At 42.4% G+C, this 26,719-nt stretch overlaps 1 protein-coding gene across 4 annotated transcripts; it reads left to right on the top strand.

Moving 5' to 3' along the window:
• The first annotated feature begins 2,605 nt into the window (after nucleotides 1–2,605).
• LOC138769758 (mucin-17-like) lies at nucleotides 2,606–26,289 on the top strand. Of its 4 annotated transcripts, none has more exons than XM_069948416.1 (7): nucleotides 2,606–2,760; nucleotides 7,941–13,475; nucleotides 13,536–21,323; nucleotides 21,726–21,827; nucleotides 24,933–25,054; nucleotides 25,694–25,752; nucleotides 26,112–26,289. In XM_069948416.1, the coding sequence occupies exons 1-7, from the start codon at nucleotides 2,700–2,702 to the stop codon at nucleotides 26,254–26,256; spliced, it is 13,812 nt and encodes a 4,603-aa protein (XP_069804517.1). In that variant the 5' UTR covers nucleotides 2,606–2,699; the 3' UTR covers nucleotides 26,257–26,289. The 4 variants fall into 4 exon arrangements, with proteins under 4 accessions (XP_069804517.1, XP_069804537.1, XP_069804527.1 ...); XM_069948436.1 differs by having other exon boundaries at nucleotides 7,941–12,695; nucleotides 13,236–21,323; XM_069948426.1 differs by having other exon boundaries at nucleotides 7,941–11,063; nucleotides 11,124–21,323.
• The last annotated feature ends 430 nt before the right edge of the window (nucleotides 26,290–26,719 follow it).

Genomic DNA, 26,719 nt, shown 5'->3' on the forward strand with positions numbered 1-26,719 from the left:
GTAGAGTGAAAGCTCTTATGGACAGGGACCTCTCTCCCGTACAGTGTAATGTCTTATGGGCAGAGTTCTCTCTCCTGTAGAGTGTAAGCTCTTATGGGCAGGGACCTCTCTCCTGTAGAGTGTAAGCTCTTATGGACAGGGTCCTCTCTCCTGTAGAGTGTAAGCTCTTATGGGCAGGGTCCTCTCTCCTGTAGAGTGTAAGCTCTTATGGGCAGGGTCCTTTCCCCTGTAGAGTGTAAGCTCTTATGGGCAGGGTCCTCTCTCCTGTAGAGTGTACGCTCTTATGGGCAGGGTCCTCACTCCTGTAGAGTATAAGCTCTTTTGGGCAGGGCTCTCTCTCCTGTATAGTGTAAGCTCTTATGGGCAGGGTCCTCTCTCCTGTAGAGTGTAAGCTCTTATGGGCAGGGTCCTCTCTCCTGTCGAGTGTAAGCTCTTATGGGCAGGGTCCTCTCTCCTGTAGAGTGTAAGCTCCTATGGGCAGGGTCCTCTCTCATGTAAAAAGTATGCTCTTATGGGCAGGATTCTCTCTCCTGTAGAGTATATGCTGTTATGGGCAGGGTCCTCTCTTCTGTAGAGTGTAAGCTCTTATGGGAAGGGACATCTCTCCTGTAAAGTGTAAGCTTTTACGGGCAGGGTCCTCTGTCCTATAGACTATAAGCTCCCATGGGCAGGGACCTCTCTCCTGTAGAGTGAAAGCTCTTAAGGACAGGGACCTCTCTCCTGTACAGTGTAATCTCTTATGGGCAGAGTTCTCTCTCCTGTCGAGTGTAAGCTCTTATGGGCAGGGACCTCTCTCCTGTAGAGTGTAAGCTCTTATGGGCAGCGTCCTCTCTCCTGTAGAGTATAAGCACTTATGGGCAGGGTCCTCTCTCTTGTAGAGTGTAAGCTCTTATGGGCAAGGTCCTCTCTCCTGTAGAGTGTAAGCTCTTATGGGCAGGGTCCTCTCTCCTGTAGAGTGTAAGCTCTTATGGGCAGGGTCCTCTCTCTTGTAGAGTGTAAGCTCTTATGGGCAAGGTCCTCTCTCCTGTAGAGTGTAAGCTCTTATGGGCAGGGTCCTCTCTCCTGTAGAGTGTAAGCTCTTATGGGCAGGGTCCTCTCTCTTGTAGAGTGTAAGCTCTTATGGGTAGGGTCCTCTCTCCTGTAGAGTGTAAGCTCTTATGGGAAGGGTCCTCTCTCCTGTAGAGTGTAAGCTCTTATGGGCAGGGTCCTCTCTCCTGTCGAGTGTAAGCTCTTATGGGCAGGGTCCTCTCTCCTGTAGAGTGTAAGCTCCTATGGGCAGGGTCCTCTCTCATGTAAAAAGTATGCTCTTATGGGCAGGATTCTCTCTCCTGTAGAGTATATGCTGTTATGGGCAGGGTCCTCTCTTCTGTAGAGTGTAAGCTCTTATGGGAAGGGACATCTCTCCTGTAAAGTGTAAGCTTTTACGGGCAGGGTCCTCTGTCCTATAGACTATAAGCTCCTATGGGCAGGGACCTCTCTCCTGTAGAGTGAAAGCTCTTAAGGACAGGGACCTCTCTCCTGTACAGTGTAATCTCTTATGGGCAGAGTTCTCTCTCCTGTAGAGTGTAAGCTCTTATGGGCAGGGACCTCTCTCCTGTAGAGTGTAAGCTCTTATGGGCAGCGTCCTCTCTCCTGTAGAGTATAAGCACTTATGGGCAGGGTCCTCTCTCCTGTAGAGTATAAGCTCTTATGGGCAGGGTCCTCTCTCCTGTAGAGTGTAAGCTCTTATGGGCTGGGTCCTCTCTCCTGTAGAGCGTAAGCTCTTATGGGCAGGGACCTCTCTCCTGTAGAGTGTAAGCTCTTATGGGCAGGGACCTCTCTCCTGTAGAGCGTAAGCTCTTATGGGCAGTGATCTCTCCTGTAGAGTGTAAGCTCTTATGGGCAGGGTCCTCTCTCCTGTAGAGTGTAAGCTCTTATGGGCAGTGTCTTCTCTCTCCTGTAGAGTGTAAGCCCTTATGGGTAGGGTCCCCTCTCCTGTAGAGTTTAAGCTGTTATAGTCAGGATCTTTTCTTCTATAGAGTGTAAGCTCTTATGGGCAGGGATCTTTCTCCTGTTGAGTGTAAGTTCTTATAAGAAGGGTCCTCTCTTCTGTAGAGTGTAAGCTCTTATAAGAAGGGTCCTCTCTTCTGTTGAGTGTAAGTTCTTATAAGAAGGGTCCTCTCTCCTGTAGAGTGTAAGCTCTTATAAGAAGGATCCTCTCCTTTGTAAAGTGTAAGATTTTATGTGTGGGGACCGCTTTCCCTTAGTCCTGTAGATGTGAAGCTCTCAAGGTCAGGGTTCAGCCCCCCTTCACCTCCTTCGTTGTTGATCTATTTTAATTTTAAAAATTTTTTGCACAATCCTTTCAGCATTTTGCATCGTGCGATCCTCCCTTAATAAGTTGATCATTGAGTCCGCATTTACAACCAGTTCGTTATTTCTTCTATACAGTGCCCAATCAGAGCCTCAATTGCAGCTTAATCAGAAATATTTCACCATTACCCTTTGCTTGGCCCTTGATAATATGTTAATGTCCCTTATGACGCAAGTCACCTTCCTTTACAGCTTTAGAGGAGTTTATTGCATGTCTCAACCTGGGCGTTAAAGATCATTTGGATATAGAGAAGTTCTCTTGCTTGCTCTATGCTCTCGTCTGTGGAAGGATTTGATAGGAGTTGGTCTCCGTAGAATTCATTAGTGTTGGATGATATGAGACTGAAATGAAGATAGACGGAAAAACTGTTCTCTTTATTGTACTTGGTGTCAGTCTTTTGGTGGCTGGTGAGTGATGAATATAATGTTATTATTACTTTTCAACTGATTTTTTAAAAATGCATTCTTTGCTTACATAAGGCTTGTGTAAGAATTCAGGTGTAACATAGAATTATAAAGTGCGAAGAAATATTGGGTCAACGGCAAATTCGTCAACGTATCGTGCCATTAAGTAACTCATTTCTTATGTATAGTAATTTACTATTTTCAGCCACTTTTTATATACACGAATAGACGGGTTATTTACAGTTATTCTATCCAAATTCTATCCACTTCTTATTTATCGTCTTGCAACAACTTAAGAGACATCTCATTTTTGTTCAGAGAAGTAGGTCCCACTTGTATAATGTACCATCATGGAAAATGGGATCCAAGCATTTTTTGCTTTGTTTCATGGATCAACCATGTATGATGAAGGAGAGTATCAGCCGTGTATCATGTGCTATAACTATAAGGGGGCATTCACACGTCTGCATGTTTGCAGACCTTACGGACAGGAAAGGAATGAAATGGATTCATTTCCCGCCCAGCATGATGTGTTAATATCATGCCGACACCGGGAAAACTCTTTGAATCACTGCAGCACTGTAGTGACAGAGCCTCCGCAAATTTTCAGCCGTGTGAATGTAGCCTTGGGGCCGTGCCAGGCCCGTGCAAAAGATTTAGGCAGGTGTGGCATTATTTCTTCTGAATATTTTTCATTTCTGCAGAAAACTTGTACACAAACCATCCTATCTTACCCCGATTCCTCCTATTCCCACTTCTGTGCACATACCCACACAGTATGTATTAGAATTAGACTTCATGTCAGAATTCAGAACCGCAAAGTTTTTAAAGTACAAAAAGAACTGAATGAATAGTTACCACTTTTATCTATGGTCTGAGTATCCTTGTAGTAAATGATAAGTCTGGATGTATCAAGAGAATATTATAGCTGCAATTAAGTACAGCGGTATCTTACAGCTCTATTGCCACATAGAAAAGAAGCAATTCCCTAGTACAAAGCCTTATTGTAAAAGTAATAATCTAGTGTAAAAATCTAGTGCCAATCTTAGGGAATAAAAAAGAAACAGATCACTGATCTCAGGGAGACCAGCCAAAGATAACACCTGCTAGATAAAGTGCTTAATGCAGTGAAGTCCTAGGTGCATTGCTCCCTGGGAAACATGAATATGCAAAAGAAGAACCCATGGAGCCTCATTTAAGAATCTCAAAACACAGCACCAGCCAGATATCCCTCCGGCAAGGACCCAGCCAAGAGGTGGCTTCTGTAGGGAAACCACCATATTAAGTGGCCCTATAAGTCAATGTAATGACTAGGGAAAACCAAGGCCAGGTATCCATCCACATACAGCTGTTTCGGGATGTTGCCCATCATCAGTGCGGAGCAAGATTCTGGCTAGGTGGGAGCAATGCCTAGTGGAGCCAAAAGAGAAACAGATAGCTGATCTCGGGGAGACCAGCCATAGACAACACCGGTGGCTGCTCATTAAAACTCTCAATGCAGTGAAATCCTAGGTGCATTGCTCCCTGGGAAACATGAATATGCAAAATAAGAACCTGTGGAGACTCATTTAAGAGTCTCAAAACACAGGACTAGCCAGATATCCCCCCGGGTGGTTTCCCTACAGGAGCCACCCCTTGTCTAGGTCCTTCCCCGAGGGATATCTGGCTAGTACTGTTTCAAGACTCTTAAATGAGGCTACACGAGTTCTTCTTTTGAATAATATTGGGGAATGACTATCCTGTATGTGGCCGATATTTACGTGGCCCTTCAAAGTCATCATTCTAAAGTGTTTCTGTGGTCTCAGCCACCTTCATCAGACATCTCATAAGTGGCAAACAACGGCTGTTGTAAGTACACTGTGTGAAGATAGTCTAGAATAAAGTAGGCACTCTTTAGTGAACAATTGTAGTCTCTTCCTTTTTGCATCATATGCGGTCAGATACATGACATATGCTTTATAATCAGTATAAGAACACATATATAACCTCCGGAGCACAAAAACATCAACGAATAATGAAAAGAAGATCATACCTTAAACTTCTTTTAAAATAGGGAAGGAGGGGGGGATTCAGTTTTATGGGGAGTGATGTGGCGCTCTGGTGCAGGTCCATCTGCTTTGTGGTGAGGTGTTACTTTACTACACCTTTAGGTCTGCTTGGCTGCCTTTGAGATCTTCCAGGCAATACCAGGTGCTATACTTGAGATGCTGCATTAGCTATTTCCTGTTATCTGGAGTGATTACCTTAAGGCTATGTTCACATTACGTGAACACCCGGCCGTTCCGTGACCCCGGGCCGGGTCACGGAACGGCCGGTCTCATCCCGGGCGGTACTTAAGCACTGGCCGGATGATCTTTCCTGCCGCGGAGCTCTGATGCGAGAACTATGGCCGTAGTTTTACGTAGTGTGAACATAGCCTTTCAATAAATTTCCTCATTTGCGGGGCATCCCTTGGAGAGTCCATTAGATTAAATAAAGCTGAGATGGTATGGTCCAACCAATATCGTAACATTTTCATTGTGAGCAGTAGTATTAGTATCATCTGTGGACTCTTTCAGGATGTAGTGAAGAATAAAATGTAAAGGTGTCAATGAGATGTTGTGGCCTCAAATAAATGTTTTAAAGGATCTGAACATTTGACACTTTAGACATTCATTAATGTAAGCATGTGGTTTATGAGCTATTTTTATATTGAGCGTGTAAGTTGCCTTACGCACATGCGTAGACCTTGCGACAGTAAGGACTTTGAAGATACCAGCAGCTTTGGAGAGCACAATTGAAGCTAGCTTTGCCCAGAAGGACACGGCATGTTAGCAGTAGGTCAAATCATTATACAAGAAGTGTCGTTAATTGCTGAAGCATGGACTATTATATTGCACATTTATTTGAGGTTCACTCATATCATTTGTAACACTCAGGTGGCTATATAGTTACAAAGGCCAAAAATGTATTTGTGGTGTGTCATAGATCCAAGTCAGAATTAGACATTGATAAGGTCAATGACTTTAGACATGAAAAATGAATAAAGCTTGGTGTTGCGATATGTACTTTAACCCCCTGGCACTGTCCAGAGCAGATAACTGCAACACTATGGTAGAGGTGTGGAAATAATCTGAATTAATCTTAAGATCTTTATTGTACAAGTTTCAACTCAAACACGTCATACAGAAAGGATAGATAAGAATAAACCAATGATAAATTTGTTCCCAATTCCCCAAATGTTTTAGACTTACTGAAATCTGAAACTTTTGAGATTAAGGATGAACCTCTTGAAGTGATTCTGCTATTACTGACCCCACACACCCACACTGGCTCATCTTATTCTATACTGTACTGTTACAAGTACTACTTCTAGTAGTAAGCAACTGTGACCTGCCAAGGAATCCAGCAGCAAATATAACAGCGCCACCACATGTGAAATGAAGAATTACAAAGCCCTTATTTAACTACTCAGCTCCCCATACCATACAATGACAGTGTGATAAGTTCTATGTAGCATGTAAACAGTCTAGTTAATAATAAGGGGCTCCTAATGGAGTCCCTCGCTAAAAATCTAGTATTTTTAAGGTACTTCAAAATTATTCAAAACCAGAAAATCCCTTTAAGAAGGTTTGCTCAGAATGCAAAGGTTAATTTTACCAAAGCTAAATGGACGTGTCTTTCCAGTATCTGCATGACTGTACAAATTAATTGTCCAGACAGTTATCAACTCAGTTATTAAGTCAGTGACAACCCTTAAGGTGCTCATAACCCTTATAATAAATAGAGATGAGTGAATACGATTCAATCGAGATTGTATTCTATCCAATATTGCGGTATTAGAAAGATTCGAATACAATCGAGTAGTGTGACAAATACGTGGGAAACATTCGAAAGCCCTCCCATCGCAGTTGGCGCTTTTTTTAATCCGATCTCCATGCAGGGAGGCCGTGAGGGACCCTGGGAGTACGCACGCAGCACGAAAACGGCGTCTACCCTCATTGGATGGCTGAACCACATGACCTCGAATCTTAAATAATTGGCACCCGCCTCTCGACCGCAGATGAGCTTTTAACCTAGTCAGGGAGAGATCTTGCAGCAGGGAGAGATAGGTTTTAATAGCGTTTTGGTTAGGCAGGCTTACTACAGAACCAAAAAGTCCTATTCAGGGCTAAGATCCAGCGAAAAAGTCATCTCTGAATCCAAAGCTTCTTAGTGCTAAGAAATAGATGATATAACAACAGCAGCAGCAGCAGCAGCAGCGGGTGTATTCATTCCAGTACCGTGTGTACAAGTGACTTATAGTGTCCCTGGTTTAGCCCACTAAAGGCACATTAACGTTATACATACTGTTCCAGTAGCCCTCTAAGGGCACGTGATACATATTGTTCCAGTAGCCCTCTAAGGGCACCTGATATATACTGTTCCAGTAGCCCAGAAAAGGGCACGTCATACATACTGTTCCAGTAACATTCGTACAGCATGACGTGTGATATGCGCAAATAACATGACGCTCTACGTACACACCTTGGAATCATGTATGTAACGCTGCGCAAGAAATACGTAGGAAATGTGTGAACATTGCTGTAAACATTCGCAAAGCGTTTACAAATATTTTTCCTTCGCAACTGTGGAGAGTGCCATTATTCTGCGATTTTGGGGTGTTGGCTGCACCCACCTAATGTCCCAGTGTCATTCCGGAGGTGCTGGTATCGTCTAAGGAGGTTTCATGGGGGAATTGGTGACCTCCCAGTGGTCGAATTTGGATTTCCAAGTGCTGCAAATTTTTTTCCCATAGGCTATAATAGGATCGAATATTCTTCCGAATAGTCGAATCTCGGTGACTATTCAATTCGAATTCTCGAAAGTTGAATATTTCACTACTCACTCATCTCTAATAATAAACTCAGACAAACCTCCAACTTCTGATCAAATTGTCAAATAGTATAATGTGTATAAGGGCTTCCCAGCTCTCCACTGACACTGATGATTTTTCACACCCAACCCTGTTGTTCGCATTAACTGTGTATACAAGGTTAGAAGGTGTTAATTTTATTGTATATTTAATTTTTACAAGGTTAGAAGGTGTTAATTTTATTGTATATTTAATTTTATGATACTTAGGTTATCCCTTGGTAATATAAATTATAATTGCTGATTTAAGTAATATATTTCATATTCTAATGAATTCTTTCTTTTATTAGTGGTTGAATGGAGTCATCGAAGAGGGTTGGACAAGGATCAAGAGCAATTGAGCTTAACTAATGAGATCAACAAGACAAGAAAAGAGGATAAAAGATATACAGTGGTTACATATCAAAATGAAAGACACGAGAAAAAAGAAGCAGAATCGCAGCTGGAAATTATTGAGAGTAAAGAAGTTTATACAGATGAAATAGGAAACCAAGCACCCCACGGAGAAAAATATTCTATTATACGTACCAGCAAAAACAAGATCCTGTTTGAAGCTGGGGAAGAAAGGGAATATCATGAGGTAAATTCACATAAACTTTCTATTCACAGATCCTACCAGGGGTCTGCGAACACTAAAAGAACTCTAACTGATAGATCGGAAATATTCACAACACCCGAAGGATCTGGTGGCACTGAGCCAACTGATGTCCCAGATATTTCCACAGCACCGGAGGGTTCTGGAGATATTGAGACAACCCCAACACCTGAAACTGAATTAGAAACAACACCTGAAGGGTCTGGAGACATTGAAACAGTTCCAACTGAGACACCTGAAATATCAACACCACCAGAGGGGTCTGGGGACATAGAAACAACACCAACATTTGAAACTGAAATAACCACAACACCTGAAGTATCTGGATACACTAAAACAACTACTCTTAATGTACCTCAAATACCCACAACACCTGAAGGATCTGGTGTCACTGAAACTACTCCAACTACTCTAACTGAAATATCCACAACCCCTGAAGGATCTGATGACACTGAAACAAGACCAACTTATGTACCTGAAATACCTACAACAACAGAAGGGTCTGGTGACACTGAAACAACACCAACTAATGTACCCGAAATACATACAACACCTGAAGGGTCTGAGGACACTAAAACAACTCCAACTGATGTAACTGAAATGACCACAACTCCTGAAGGGTCAGCAGACACTGAAAAAACTCCAACTGATACACCTGAAATAATCACCACACCCGACGGATCTGGTGATGTTGAAACAACCCCAACTAATTTTACTATAACACCCACAAAACCTGTAGGGTCCGGGGACACAAAAACAACTTCTACTAATGTACCTGAAATACCCACAACACCTGAAGGATCTGGTGACACCGAAACAACACCAACTGATGTACCTGAAATACTCACAACACCTGAAGGGTCTGGGGACACTGAAATAACTCCAACTAATATACCTGAAATAATCACAACACCTGAAGGATCTGGTGATATTGAAACAACTCCAACTGATGTTACTATAATACCCACAACACCTGAAGGGTCCAGGGACACGCAAACAACTCCAACTGATGTAACGGAAAGACCCACAACACCTGAAGGATCTGGAGTCACTGAAACCACTCCAACTAATCTACCTGAAACACCAACAACACCAGAGGGGTCTGGAGAAATAGAAACAACAGCAACATCTCAAACTGAAACAGCTACAACACCTGAATTGTCTGGGGACACTAAAACAGCTCCAACTGATGTACCTGAAAAACCCACAACACCTGAAGGATCTGGTAACCCTGAAACAACTCCAACTGACGTACCTGAAATATCCACAACACCTGAAGGATCTGGTGACACTGAAACAACTCCAACTGATGTTACTGTAATACTTACAACACCTGAAGGGTCCAGAGACACGCAAACAACTCCTACTGATTTACCTGAAAGACCAACAACACCTGAAGAATCTGGTGTCACTGAAACCACTCCAACTAATTTACCTGAAACATCAACAACACAAGAGGGGTCTGGAGACATAGAAACAACAAGAACATCTCAAACTGAAATAGCTACAACACCTGATGGATCTGCTGTCACTGAAACAACTCCAACTAATCTACCTGAAACATCAACAACACCAGAGGGGTCTGGAGACATAGAAACAAAACCAACATCTCAAACTGAAATAGCAACAACACCTGAAGGGTCTGGGGACACTGAAAACACTCCAACTAATCTACCTGAAAGAACATCCAAACCAGAGGGGTCTGGAGACATAGAAACAACAGCAACATCTCAAACTGAAATAGCTACAACATCTGAAGGTTCTGGGGACGCTGAAACAACTCCAACCTATGTACCTGAAATACCCACAACACCTGAAGGATCTAATGACACTGAAACAACTCCAACTGATGTACCAGAAATTCCGAAAACAACTAAAGGGTCTGGTGTCACTGAAATAACTCCAACTAATATACCTGAAATACTCACCACACCAGAAGAATCAGGTGACACTGAAACAACTCCAACTGATGTTACTGTAATACTTACAACACCTGAAGGGTCCAGGGACACGCAAACAACTCCTACTGATGTACCTGAAAGACCCACAACACCTAAAGGATCTGGTGTCACTGAAACCACTCCAAATAATATACCTGAAACCACTGCAACAACACCAGAGGGGTCTGGAGACATAGAAACGACACCAACATCTGAAACTGAAATACCTACAACACCTGAAGGATCTGGGGACACTGAAACAACCCCAACTGATGTACCTGAAATACCCACAACACCTGAAGGGTCTGGGGACACCGAAACAACTCCAACTAATCTACCTGAAACATCAACAACACCAGAGGGGTCTGGAGACATAAAAACGACACCAACATCTCAAACTGAAATACCTACAACACCTGAAGGGTCTGGGGACACTGAAACAACCCCAACTGATGTACCGGAAATACCCACAACACCTGAAGGGTCTGGGGACACCAAAACAACTCCAACTGATGTACCTGAAATATCCACAACACCTGAAGGGTCTGGGGACACTGAAACAACTACAACCAATGTACCAGAAATTCCGACAACAACTAAAGGGTCTGGTGTCACTGAAATAACTCCAACTAATGTACCTGAAATACCCACCACACCAGAAGGATCTGGTGACACTGAAACAACTCCAACTAATCTTCCTGAAACATCAACAACACCAGAGGGGTCTGGAGACATAGAAACAACGCCAACATCTCAAACTGAAATACCTACAACACCTGAAGGGTCTGGGGACACCGAAACAACCCCAACTGATGTACCTGAAATACCCACAACACCTGAAGGGTCGGGGGACACCGAAACAACTCCAACTGATGTACCTGAAATATCCACAACACCTGAAGGATCTGGTGACACTGAAACAACTACAACCAATGTACCAGAAATTCCGACAACAACTAAAGGGTCTGGTGTCAGTGAAATAACTCCAACTAATGTACCTGAAATACTCACCACACCAGAAGGATCTGGTGACGCTGAAACAACTCAAACTAATCTACCTGAAACATCAACAACACCAGAGGGGTCTGGAGACATAGAAACAACACCAACATCTGAAACTAAAATACCTACAACACCTGAAGGGTCTGGGGACACCGAAGCAACTCCAACTGATGTACCTGAAACATCAACACCTGAAGGATCTGGTGACACTGAAACAACTCCAAGTAATCTACCTGAAACATCAACAACACCAGATGGTTCTGGAGATATAGAAACGACACCAACATATGAAACTGAAATACCTACAACACCTGAAGGGTCTGGAGACACTGAAACAACCCCAACTGATGTACCTGTAATACCCACAACACCTGAAGGGTTCGGAGACACCAAAACAACTACAACCAATGTACCAGAAATTCCGACAACAACTAAAGGGTCTGGTGTCACTGAAATAACTCCAACTAATGTACCTGAAATACTTACCACACTAGAAGGATCTGGTGACGCTGAAACAACTCAAACTAATCTACCTGAAACATCAACAACACCAGAGGGGTCTGGAGACATAGAAACGACACCAACATCTGAAACTGAAATACCTACAACACCTGAAGGGTCTGGGGACACTGAAACAGCCCCAACTGATGTACCTGAAATACCCACAACACCTGAAGGGTCTGGGGACACCGAAACAACTCCAACTGATGTACCTGAAATATCCACAACACCTGAAGGATCTGGTGACACTGAAACAACTACAACCAATGTACCAGAAATTCCGACAACAACTAAAGGGTCTGGTGTCACTGAAATAACTCCAACAAATGTACCTGAAATACTTACCACACCAGAAGGATCTGGTGACACTGAAACAACTCCAACTAATCTACCTGGAACATCAACAACACCAGAGGGGTCTGGAGATATAGAAACGACACCAACATCTGAAACTGAAATACCTACAACACCTGAAGGGTCTGGGGACACTGAAACAACCCCAACTGATGTACCTGAAATAGCCACAACACCTGAAGGGTCTGGGGACACCGAAACAACTCCAACTACTCTACCTGAAACATCAACAACACCAGAGGGGTCTGGAGACATAAAAACGACACTAACATCTGAAACTGAAATACCTACAACACCTGAAGGGTCTGGGGACACTGAAACAACTCCAACTGATGTACCGGAAATATCCACAACACCTGAAGGATCTGGTGACACTGAAACAACTACAACCAATGTACCAGAAATTCCAACAACAACTAAAGGGTCTGGTGTCACTGAAATAACTCCAACTAATGTACCTGAAATACTCACCACACCAGAAGGATCTGGTGACACTGAAACAACTCAAACTAATCTACCTGAAACATCAACAACACCAGAGGGGTCTGGAGACATAGAAACAACACCAACATCTGAAACTAAAATACCTACAACACCTAAAGGGTCTGGGGACACCGAAGCAACTCCAACTGATGTACCTGAAACATCAACACCTGAAGGATCTGGTGACACTGAAACAACTCCAAGTAATCTACCTGAAACATCAACAACACCAGAGGGGTCTGGAGATATAGAAACGACACCAACATATGAAACTGAAATACCTACAACACCTGAAGGGTCTGGAGACACTGAAACAACCCCAACTGATGTACCTGTAATACCCACAACACCTGAAGGGTCCGGAGACACCAAAACAACTACAACCAATGTACCAGAAATTCCAACAACAACTAAAGGGTCTGGTGTCACTGAAATAACTCCAACTAATGTACCTGAAATACCCACCACACCAGAAGGATCTGGTGACGCTGAAACAACTCAAACTAATCTACCTGAAACATCAACAACACCAGAGGGGTCTGGAGACATAGAAACGACACCAACATCTGAAACTGAAATACCTACAACACCTGAAGGGTCTGGGGACACTGAAACAGCCCCAACTGATGTACCTGAAATACCCACAACACCTGAAGGGTCTGGGGACACCGAAACAACTCCAACTGATGTACCTGAAATATCCACAACACCTGAAGGATCTGGTGACACTGAAACAACTACAACCAATGTACCAGAAATTCCGACAACAACTAAAGGGTCTGATGTCACTGAAATAACTCCAACAAATGTACCTGAAATACTTACCACACCAGAAGGATCTGGTGACACTGAAACAACTCCAACTAATCTACCTGAAACATCAACAACACCAGAGGGGTCTGGAGACATAGAAACGACACCAACATCTGAAACTGAAATACCTACAACACCTGAAGGGTCTGGGGACACTGAAACAACCCCAACTGATGTACCTGAAATACCCACAAAACCTGAAGGGTCTGGGGACACCGAAACAACTCCAACTACTCTACCTGAAACATCAACAACACCAGAGGGGTCTGGAGACAGAAAAACGACACTAACATCTGAAACTGAAATACCTACAACACCTGAAGGGTCTGGGGACACTGAAACAACTCCAACTGATGTACCGGAAATATCCACAACACCTGAAGGATCTGGTGACACTGAAACAACTAGAACCAATGTACCAGAAATTCCAACAACAACTAAAGGGTCTGGTGTCACTGAAATAACTCCAACTAATGTACCTGAAATACTCACCACACCAGAAGGATCTGGTGACGCTGAAACAACTCAAACTAATCTACCTGAAACATCAACAACACCAGAGGGGTCTGGAGACATAGAAACAACACCAACATCTGAAACTAAAATACCTACAACACCTGAAGGGTCTGGGGACACCGAAGCAACTCCAACTGATGTTCCTGAAACATCAACACCTGAAGGATCTGGTGACACTGAAACAACTCCAAGTAATCTACCTGAAACATCAACAACACCAGAGGGTTCTGGAGATATAGAAATGACACCAACATATGAAACTGAAATACCTACAACACCTGAAGGGTCTGGAGACACTGAAACAACTCCAACTGATGTACCTGTAATACCCACAACACCTGAAGGGTCCGGAGACACCAAAACAACTACAACCAATGTACCAGAAATTCCAACAACAACTAAAGGGTCTGGTGTCACTGAAATAACTCCAACTAATGTACCTGAAATACCCACCACACCAGAAGGATCTGGTGACACCGAAACAACTCCAACTAATCTACCTGAAACATCAACAACACCAGAGGGGTCTGGAGACATAGAAACGACACCAAAATCTCAAACTGAAATACCTACAACACCTGAAGGGTCTGGGGACACCGAAACAACTCCAACTGATGTACCTGAAATATCCACAACACCTGAAGGGTCTGGGGACACCGAAACAACTCCAACTGATGTACCTGAAATATCCACAACACCTGAAGGATCTGGTGACACTGAAACAGCTACAACCAATGTACCAGAAATTTCGACAACAACTAAAGGGTCTGGTGTCACTGAAATAACTCCAACAAATGTACCTGAAATACTTACCACACCAGAAGGATCTGGTGACACTGAAACAACTCCAACTAATCTACCTGAAACATCAACAACACCAGAGGGGTCTGGAGACATAGAAACGACACCAACATCTGAAACTGAAATACCTACAACACCTGAAGGGTCTGGGGACACTGAAACAACTCCAACTGATGTACCAGAAATATCCACAACACCTGAAGGATCTGGTGACACTGAAACAAGTACAACCAATGTACCAGAAATTCCAACAACAACTAAAGGGTCTGGTGTCACTGAAATAACTCCAACTAATGTACCTGAAATACTCACCACACCAGAAGGATCTGGTGACGCTGAAACAACTCAAACTAATCTACCTGAAACATCAACAACACCAGAGGGGTCTGGAGACATAGAAACAACACCAACATCTGAAACTAAAATACCTACAACACCTGAAGGGTCTGGGGACACCGAAGCAACTCCAACTGATGTACCTGAAACATCAACACCTGAAGGATCTGGTGACACTGAAACAACTCCAAGTAATCTACCTGAAACATCAACAACACCAGAGGGTTCTGGAGATATAGAAACGACACCAACATATGAAACTGAAATACCTACAACACCTGAAGGGTCTGGAGACACTGAAACAACCCCAACTGATATACCTGTAATACCCACAACACCTGAAGGGTCCGGAGACACCAAAACAACTACAACCAATGTACCAGAAATTCCAACAACAACTAAAGGGTCTGGTGTCACTGAAATAACTCCAACTAATGTACCTGAAATACCCACCACACCAGAAGGATCTGGTGACACTGAAACAACTCCAACTAATCTACCTGAAACTTCAACAACACCAGAGGGGTCTGGAGACATAGAAACAACACCAAAATCTCAAACTGAAATACCTACAACACCTGAAGGGTCTGGGGACACCGAAACAACTCCAACTGATGTACCTGAAATATCCACAACACCTGAAGGGTCTGGGGACACCGAAACAACTCCAACTGATGTACCTGAAATATCCACAACACCTGAAGGATCTGGTGACACTGAAACAGCTACAACCAATGTACCAGAAATTCCGACAACAACTAAAGGGTCTGGTGTCACTGAAATAACTCCAACTAATGTACCTGAAATACTCACCACAACAGAAGGATCTGGTGACGCTGAAACAACTCGAACTAATCTTCCTGAAACATCAAGAACACCAGAGGGGTCTGGAGACATAGAAACGACACCAACATCTGAAACTGAAATACCTACAACACCTGAAGGGTCTGGGGACACCGAAGCAACTCCAACTGATGTACCTGAAACATCAACACCTGAAGGATCTGGTGACACTGAAACAACTACAACCAATGTACCAGAAATTCCGACAACAACTAAAGGGTCTGTTGTCACTGAAATAACTCCAACTAATGTACCTGAAATACTTACCACACCAGAAGGATCTGGTGACACTGAATCAACTCCAACTAATCTACCTGAAACATCAACAACACCAGAGGGTTCTGGAGATATAGAAACGACACCAACATATGAAACTGAAATACCTACAACACCTGAAGGGTCTGGAGACACTGAAACAACTACAACCAATGTACCCGAAATTCCAACAACAACTAAAGGGTCTGGTGTCACTGAAATAACTCCAACTGATGTACCTGAAATACCAAGCACACCAGAAGGATCTGGTGACGCTGAAACAACTCCAACTAATCTACCTGAAACATCAACAACACCAGAGGGGTCTGGAGACATAGAAACAACACCAAAATCTCAAACTGAAATACCTACAACACCTGAAGGGTCTGGGGACACCGAAACAACTCCAACAGATGTACCTGAAATATCCACAACACCTGAAGGGTCTGGGGACACCGAAACAACTCCAACTGATGTACCTGAAACACCAACACCTGAAGGATCTGGTGACACTGAAACAACTACAACCAATGTACCAGAAATTCCGACAACAACTAAAGGGTCTGGTGTCACTGAAATAACTCCAACTAATGTACCTGAAATACTCACCACAACAGAAGGATCTGGTGACGCTGAAACAACTCGAACTAATCTTCCTGAAACATCAAGAACACCAGAGGGGTCTGGAGACATAGAAACGACACCAACATCTGAAACTGAAATACCTACAACACCTGAAGGGTCTGGGGACACTGAAACAACCCAAACTGATGTACCTGAAATACCCACAACACCTGAATGGTCTGGGGAAACCGAAGCAACTCCAACTGATGTACCTGAAACATCAACACCTGAAGGATCTGGTGACACTGAAACAACTACAACCAATGTACCAGAAATTCCGACAACAACTAAAGGGTCTGGTGTCACTGAAATAACTCCAACTAATCTACCTGAAACATCAACAACACCAGAGGGGTCTGGAGATATAGAAACAACACCAACATATGAAACTGAAATACCTACAACACCTGAAGGGTCTGAAGACACTGAAACAACTCCAACTAATCTACCTGAAACATCAACAACACCAGAGGGGTCTGGAGATATAGAAACAACACCAACATATGAAACTGAAATACCTACAACACCTGAAGGGTCTGGAGACACTGAAACAACCCCAACTGATGTACCTGTAATACCCACAACACCTGAAGGGTCCGGGGACACCAAAACAACTACAACCAATGTACCAAAAATTTCAACAACAACTAAAGGGTCTGGTGTCACTGAAATAACTCCAACTAATGTACCTGAAATACCCACCACACCAGAAGGATCTGGTGACACTGAAACAACTCCAACTAATCTACCTGAAACATCAACAACACCAGAGGGGTCTGGAGACATAGAAACAACACCAAAATCTCAAACTGAAATACCTACAACACCTGAAGGGTCTGGGGACACCGAAACAACTCCAACTGATGTAACTGAAATATCCACAACACCTGAAGGATCTGGTGACATTAAAACAACTACAACCAATGTACCAGAAATTCCGACAACAACTAATGGGTCTGGTGTCACTGAAATAACTCCAACTAATGTACCTGAAATACTCACCACACCAGAAGGATCTGGTGACACTGAAACCACTCCAACAACACCAGAGGGGTCTGGAGACATAAAAACGACACCAACATCTGAAACTGAAATACCTACAACACCTGAAGGGTCTGGGGACACTGAAACAACCCCAACTGATGTACCTGAAATACCCACAACACCTGAAGTGTCTGGGGACACCGAAACAACTCCAACTAGTCTACCTGAAACATCAACAACACCAGAGGGGTCTGGAGACATAAAAACAACACCAACATCTCAAACTGAAATACGTACAACACCTGAAGGGTCTGGGAACACTGAAACAACCCCAACTGATGTACCTGAAATAGCCACAACACCTGAAGGATCTGGTGACACTGAAACAACTCCAACCAATGTACCCGAAATTTTGACACCAACTAAAGGGCCTGATGTCACTGAAATAACTCTAACTAATGTACCTGAAATACCCACCACACCAGAAGGATCTGGTGTCACTGAAACCACTCCAACTAATCTACCTGAAACATCAACAACACCAGAGGGGTCTGGAGTTATAGAAACAACACCAACATCTCAAACTAAAATACCTACAACACCTGAAGGATCTGGTGACACCGAAACAACTACAACTGATGTACCTGAAATATCCACAACATCTGAAGGATCTGGTGACACTGAAACAACTACAACCAATGTACCAGAAGTTCCGACAACAACTAAAGGGTCTGGTGTCACTGAAATAACTCCAACTAATTTACCTGAAATACCCACCACACCTGAAGGATCTGGTGACACTGAAACTACTCCAACTAATCTACCTGAAAGATCAACAACACCAGAGGGGTCTGGAGACAAAGAAACAACAGCAACATCTCAAACTGAAATACCTACAACACCTGAAATGTCTGGGGACACTGAAACAATTCCAACTGATGTACCTGAAGTATCCACAACACCTGAAGGATCTGGTGACACTAAAACAACTCCAACCAATGTACCCGAAATTCTGACAACTAAAGGGTCTAGTGTCACTGAAATAACTCCAACTAATGTACCTGAAATACCCACCACACCAGAAGGATCTGGTGGTACTGAAACAACTCCAACTGTTGTTACTGTAATACTTACAACACCTGAAGAGTCCAGGGACACGCAAACAACTCCTACTGATTTACCTGAAAGACCCACAACACATGCAGGATCTGGTGTCACTGAAACTACTCCAACTAATCTCCCTGAAAGATCAACAACACCAGAGGGGTCTGGAGACATAGAAACAAAACCAACATCTCAAACTGAAATACCTACAACACCTGAAGGGTCTGGGGACACCGAAACAACTCCAACTGATGTACCTGAAATATCCAAAACACCTGAAGGATCTGGTAACACTAAAACAACTACAACCAATGTACCAGAAATTCCAACAACAACTAAAGGGTCTAGTGTCACTGAAATAACTCCAACTAATGTACCTGAAATACCCACAACACATGAAGGATCTGGTGTCACTGAAACCACTCCAACTAATCTACCTGAGAGATCAACAACACCAGAGGGGTCTGGAGACATAGAAACAACAGCAACATCTCAAACTGAAATAGCTACAACATCTGAAGGGTCTGGGGACACTAAAACAACTCCAACCAATGTACCCGAAATTCTGACAACAACTAAAGGGTCTGGTGTCACTGAAATAACTCCAACTAATATACCTGAAATACCCACCACACTACAAGGATCTAATGACACTGAAACAACTCCAAATGGCGTTACTGTAAAACTTACAACACCTGAAGGGTCCAGGGACACGCAAACAACTCCTACTGATGTACCTGAAAGATCCACAACACCTGAAGGATCTGATGTCACTGAAACAACTCCAACTAATATACCTGAAACATCAACAACACCAGAGGGGTCTGTTGACATAGAAACAACACCAACATCTCATACTGAAATAGCCACATCACCTGAAGGATCTGGTGTCACTGAAACAACTCCAATTAATATACCTGAAAGATCAACAACACCAGAAACATCACCACCTCTGATAACTGAAACATCACATACAGTTACTTTCACAACACTTAATGGATCTGAAGGCTCAACTCAAAGCTCCTTTACAGAATGTACTACTAAAGCCAACACTGTTGAGTTTCAATCTTCAACTTTAACAATGGTATCAACACTGGGAACAACAGAAGGATCTGGAGAACCTCTGACTGAATCACTGACAACAGGAGGCCCTGGAAAAACTTCATCTACGTCAAAATTACCTTTGGAAACTGTGGAGGTTACATTAGCCACATCATCTTTCCAAACAACTGATATGTTTCATTCAACTAAGCCAACAACCAATCCACTGCCAGTCACACAGTCTCTGTCTACAATGCCTTCAAACCCAACAACAATACTAACTATGGAAACTACCATTTCTCCATCTACCATGCCTGCATCTACTACAGATCCAACTACCAAGGGAACAATTGCAACTACAGCTCCAACCATAGTTTCATATGTAACTTCAACCACAAGTCCAAATACAACTCCTACTAGAGCTCCGACAACTCCATACCCAACTCTTACTATAATGCCAACAACAGTTATACTTACAAGTCCAGACACAAGTATTGCCACAAGTACAACTTTACTCACAACCACAACTTCTACTGCAAACCCAACCTCAAATATAAATACAATTGTAACAACTCCTACTATACCTCCAACCTCAAGTATAACTACAATTCAATCCATAACTCCTACTACAACTACAACTTTGGCAACAACACCATTCACAAATATGACTCCAATTCCAGCCACAGCTTCTGCTACTACTTCAACAAGAACTCCAAGCAGTCCAACCACAACTCCTACTACAATAATAACAACTCCAGTCACAACTCCAAGAACAAATTCAGCCACAAGTATAAGCAGTATTCCAACAACAACCCCAACTCCAACAGCAACAACATCTCCAATGACAACTATAACTACAAGTCCATCAATAAGTACAACCGCAACAACAGCTCCAACAACAACTATAAATACAAGTACAACTCCAACAACAGCTCCAACAACAACACTAACTGCAAGTCCAGCAATGAGTAAAACCCCAACAACAACAGCTCCAACAACAACTATAAATATAAGTAAAACAAGTACAACCCAAACATCAACTCCAACAACAGCCATAAATACAAGTACTACAAAGAGTACAACGAGTACAGCCCCAACAACAACAGCTCCAACAACAACCATAAATACAAGTCCAACAAGTTTAACCCCAAAAGCTCCAACAACAACAGCAAATAAAAGTCCAACAAAGAGTATAACATCAACAACAGCTCCAACAACAACTATAACTGCAAGTCCAACAACGAGTATAACCCTAACACCATCTTCATCAACAACCATGATTACAAGTCCAACAACGAGTACAACCCTAACAACTGCTTCAATAACAACAACTATAAGTCCAACAACAAGTGCAGCCCCAACAACAACAATGACTACAAGTCCAACAAGTGCAGCCTCAACAACAACCACAACTACAAGTCCAACAACAAGTACAACCCCAACAACAGCTCCAACCACTAGACCAAACGTACCTACACCACGTGAGTACAATTTAACATTTTACTTTTTAAAATCAATAAGGTTTATTAATAATGAAGTAATGTAGAAATAATTTATAAAGGTAACCATAACCATTAATAATTGATACCGTGCAGTGTACTGTATATAGTACATGCACAATTGATAGTGTGCAGTGTATATAATACATGGTGTGCTACACTTATTAACACACAATCACAAAAGCGCACCCTGTGGTCATGTGTGGTATTGCAAGTGCAAGTGACTGCCACTAAATGAGAAAATAGGCAAGTGACAGGAATCTACGGTGTAATGGATAGATAGATAAGGAGGACTAAAATAATATATTATCATAATATGCTGTAACATCAAAAGGTGGCACTGATCTTATGATTATATTATAATGTTACAACCCTTTCCTACAGGACCATGTCAGAATGGAGGTTATGATGATGGGATAAAGTGCATATGTCCTGAAGAATTTTATGGACCCCTGTGTGAAAACATTATAGATAGAGTTGTAATTGGTAAGTAAATGACTTACTGGAGTGTCACCTTAAGATTATATGTATGTGTTAGTGAACATTTGTAGAAACCATTATTATAACATATATAGGTAAACTTGACTGTCATGTCAGCTATACTTCATAGAGGTGAGGCCTAACTATGAGGGTTGTCTTCTTAGACGTATATGGGTTTTGGAGAAGTATAGATAGGTTTCTACTAGCATACAGCATTACTGGGCTTCATCATGTGATCAGCATTGCCATGCTTGATCATGGGATCAACATTACCAGGCTTCATGTTATCAGTATTACCGGGCTTCACCATGTGATCAGCATTATCAGGCTTCATCATGTGGTTAGAATTAACAGGCTTCACAATGTGATCAGCATTGCCAAGCTTCATCATGTGATCAGCATTACCGGGCTTCATCATAGGATAAGTATTACCAGGCTTCATAATCTGATTAGAATTACCAGGCTTCATCATGTGATCAGCATTACCAGGCTTCATCATGTGATCAGCATTACCAAACTTCATCATGTGATCAACATTACCAGGCTTCATCATGTGATTAGGATTACCATCTCATTAAGCTAGTAATGCTGAAAACATGATGAAGCCTGGTAATGCTGATGACATGATGAAGCCTGGTAATGCTGAAAACAGGATGAAGCCTGGTAATGCTGATCACATGATGAACCCTGGTAATACTGATCACATGATGAACCCTGGTAATACTGATCACATGATGACGCCTGATAATGCTGATCACATGATGAACCCTGGTAATACTGATCACATGATGACGCCTGATAATGCTGATCACATGATAAAGCCTGGTAATGTTTATCGAATGATGAAGCTTGGTAATGCTTATCGCATGATGAAGCCCGTTAAGACTGATCACATGGCAAAACCCACACAGTCAATTTTGACAAAACCACATAATCAATTAAGCTCTACATATGTAAACAACAACAAAAAAGAACTCAACAAAACTTCATTAGGGCTGGTTGGTGCATCTCTTGCATTATGGAAGTGCAATGGCTGTTACAGAATATGTATACATCTGGTGGTTGTGATGCCCGATGGCATGGCTGTACGTGATGTCACACAGTTTTTGTACTTATGGGTGTTTAAAATTTTTAAACAGTCGTATAACTGCCCTTTTACAGTTAAAAAAAAGGTTCAAAATCAGCCATTTGTTACACATACTGTATATTTATTCATTTCATGGGCATATTTTTAGAGCCCATCATGCACGTTAATATTTATTGCCCCTTTACAGTCAGTTAAAGAACATGTTTTTTCATCCATATTTGTTCCCTAAACAGCCTAAAATACAGCCAAAAAAAACAAACAGAAACAGCCCGTAAAAAAAGTGTTACTCAAAATAAAAAGAGTTTAACCCTTAGACGACCCAGGGCGTATAGTTACGCCATGGAAGTCTGTCCCCAGACGACCTAGGGCGTAACTGTACGCCCTGGGTGTTTCTCCGGCTATGAAGCGTACTCCGGAGCGGAGCGCGCTTCACAGCAGGTGGGGGCCGGCTGCAATCAGCAGCCGGGACCTCACCGGTAATGACACGCTGCAGTGATCGCGCTGCCGCGTGTCATTATCTCCTTAAACGCCGTGATGGCGGCGCGACCGCGGCGTTTAAGTGTAAGTGACAGGGGGAGTCCCCTGTCACTTACCGATCGGGACCCCCGCAGTATGACTGCGGGGGTCCCGATTGGTAAGACGGACCGCCGGAGGTCTCTCACCTGCCTCTGTGCAGTCCGATCGGTGATCTGCTGCACTAAGTCTGCACAGGCAGGCTCAATGAGCAGATCGCCGATAACACTGATCAATGCTTTGCCTATGGCATAGCAATGATCAGTGTAAAAATCTAAGTAGTGAATGTACAAGTCCCCCAAAGGGACTTCAAATGTGTAAAAAAAAAAGAGTTAAAAACACTAACACACTACCCCAAAACCCCTCCCCCAATTAAAGTTTAAATCACCCCCCTTTCCCATTATATAAATAAAACATATAAAAATAAATAAACAAATAAACATATAATATACCGTAGCGTGCGGAATTGTCCAATCTATTAAAATATAACAAGCGTCATTGCGAACGGTAAACGGCGTACACAAAAAGAGGAAAAAAAGTGCGCGGATTACCGATTTTATGTTACATTATATATAAAAAAAATCAATAAGTGATCAAAACGTCCGATCTTCACAAATATGGTATTATTAAAAACTAGAGATCATGGCGGAAAAAAATGACACCACATACAGCCCCGTAGGTGAAAAAATAAAACTGTTATAAGCGTCACAATAGGCCCATTTTATTTATAATTAATTGCCAAAAAAAAGGATTTCATTTAAAAAATATATAACATTAGAGAATCTGTGTAACCTGCATATGGTTGTGTTCAGACTGACCTATAGAGTAATGGTATTTTGTAGCTTTTACCATATAGTGCATTACGTAGACACAGGAACCCCCCAAACGTTATCATATTGCATTCTTTTTTACGATTTCACCTATTTATATCTTCATAAATAATATATTTGGAATTCCATCATACATGTTATGGTAAAATGAAAGATGCCATTACAAAGTACAACTATTCCTGTAACAAACAAGCACTTACATGGCCTGTAGATAGAAAACTGAGAGTGCTAGAGCTCTTAGAAGGGGAGGAGGGAAAAACGGAAACACTAAGATCAAAATTTGCGCGGTCCACTGGGTCATTTTGGGCCTGGTCCTCAAAGGGTTAAAAGAATTTATTACAGTACCTTAAATAAATAAAAAAAAAGTTAGCTGTTTTTGAAATTTAAAACAAAATTTAAAAACAGTGTGTGAATGTAACCTCAAGAGGGCATCACACCCCCAGTTTTTCTTTCGAATTTTTTTTTAAGAGAAAGCCGGCCATGAATTCAAAATGAAAACAAAATATAAAAGACGGATGTACCCATCTCCTTTTTACTTCTCTTCCCATTCCTGGATCCACTTTTGGCTTTGGCTCAAAACTTGACAGAGAAAGCTGCCATGAAAAGCTGTGTGTGAACGCCACCTTGATATGTCATCTCTGCGCCAATAGTTCTGATTAAGTGACTGTTTTCTCTCCACAGGAAGCCGCGTTGAAACAAACATAAACGTGGAGGTCCGTTTCGTACGCATGGAGTTCACTGAGAGTTTAACCAATTCTGAATCTGATGACTATAAAAAGTTTGAGGAGCTCTTCAAAGAAGAGGTGAGCACACCTTTTATATAAGACCCTACACCTATATATGAATGGCATTGTTAATTATTATTAATGTCCTTCTTGGCCATCATTATATGTCTGCATGGAGTTTTATCATTGTATGGGGTGTGAAGAGTCCAAATACCTCCAAGCTTTTGTTTGGGCAGATAACACAATGAAATGGGCCAGATGCAGTTGATTCGCTGGGTTACGGCACTGGGCTACTTCCCGTAAACGTACACTACGAATGGAGCCAACTTCTTTCGGTCATTCATAGTGCACATGCCGAAGCCTTAGCTCTGCTGAGTTACGCACTCTACCACTTCAACATTGATGACCTACCCTGAATGAAAAATGCCTTGGAAAGTTCCTTTAAATATAAAGGTGCACTTTAAAACTTCATACCCACTCTTTTTGGCCTGGACCCATACATGGAATCTGTCTATGGTTGTAGACTATGTCTCCAATACTATGCAAAGGGCAGAATTTTTTTTTTTTCCATACTCCATTGCATTGCTTCTAGTGGAGCATTTGGAACATCACATGATCGAATGGGCCAAGAGGACAGAGGTTGCTTATGGTTTCTTGCTCACCACATCACAGTAAATCTGATTATAATTCTGCCATCTTTCTTTTTGCCATATTCAGATGAGCGTTGTCTATGGAAACGTTCCAGGTTACAAAGATGTGACTATTCTCCTCATCAAGTAAGTATTTAACTTAGTTCCAAGTAACAATCACTTGGTAGTTTTCCATGATTGGAATGAAGCTTCTAGAACATTGGTGTCAAACTGAAGCCTTCCAGCTGTTTCACAACTATAATTCCCATCATGCCTGGACAGTCTTGGTAGCACTTGTAATAGTTTTATGGGAGGTTTCCATATAACTGTCAATAGAATCAATGGAGTAGCCCCATCATATATAATGATGAGCTTGAATGGACCTCTTTACAGTAGAAGCCCCCAATACCCCTAGATAATTATACATCTGGGTGGGATTTTAGGGGTCTACAAGTTGTGTCTTTGCCGGGATAACTGTTGTAACACCCTATACCTCTTATCCACAGGGAAGGAAGTATCATAGTGGACCATGATGTCATTGTCGAGATCACATACAAGCCCAACGTCACTGTAACTGAGCAGTACGATGTCATCTTCCAAGATGTGCAAGAAGGTCTAAGCAAGATCATATGTAACACTACCAGTAAGTAAAAGTATAAAAGACCACATGTCCAAATTGTTACTTGACCAAGTGTTATATCAAGATACTGTATAGGTACTCTGGGTACATACTATGGGGACCCTATAGGGAAACAATTACAACTTGCAGCTAGGCTTACTATCTTTTTTTAAAGGTGTTCAGTGATCAAATTTTATATATATGGTTGCGGGTACCATAAAAAAGATAACCTACACCGATCCTCCACAGCTCCCATTTTAACTCTCCTGGTCCTTACTCATCACCCCTCCTTCCTGGCTCCTGCAGTGCATCGTTTCCACAAGAACTGCCCCATTCAGCCAATTAGATGCTTAGACAATGCCAATTAGACCCTGATGTGGCCAGTGTTTGGATAAGGTGGACAGTTTCTGTAAGGTCGAGGGGTCACAGGTATCGGGAAGAAGCAGTGATGAGCTGGAACCATGAAGGGAGCTGCGGGGGATTGGAGATGCTGCA

Source organism: Dendropsophus ebraccatus, chromosome 1 (genome assembly GCF_027789765.1).
Source record: "Dendropsophus ebraccatus isolate aDenEbr1 chromosome 1, aDenEbr1.pat, whole genome shotgun sequence".
NCBI lineage: Eukaryota > Metazoa > Chordata > Amphibia > Anura > Hylidae > Dendropsophus > Dendropsophus ebraccatus.

Excerpts from the sequence above, each read along its gene's own strand:
- LOC138769758 (XM_069948408.1), top strand. The coding sequence starts at position 2,700 with ATGAAGATAGACGGAAAAACTGTTCTCTTTATTGTACTTGGTGTCAGT. Across the intron at positions 21,828-24,932 it reads TATAGATAGAGTTGTAATTG|GAAGCCGCGTTGAAACAAAC; the intron begins GTAAGTAAATGA and ends TTCTCTCCACAG. Across the intron at positions 25,753-26,111 it reads GTGACTATTCTCCTCATCAA|GGAAGGAAGTATCATAGTGG; the intron begins GTAAGTATTTAA and ends TCTTATCCACAG.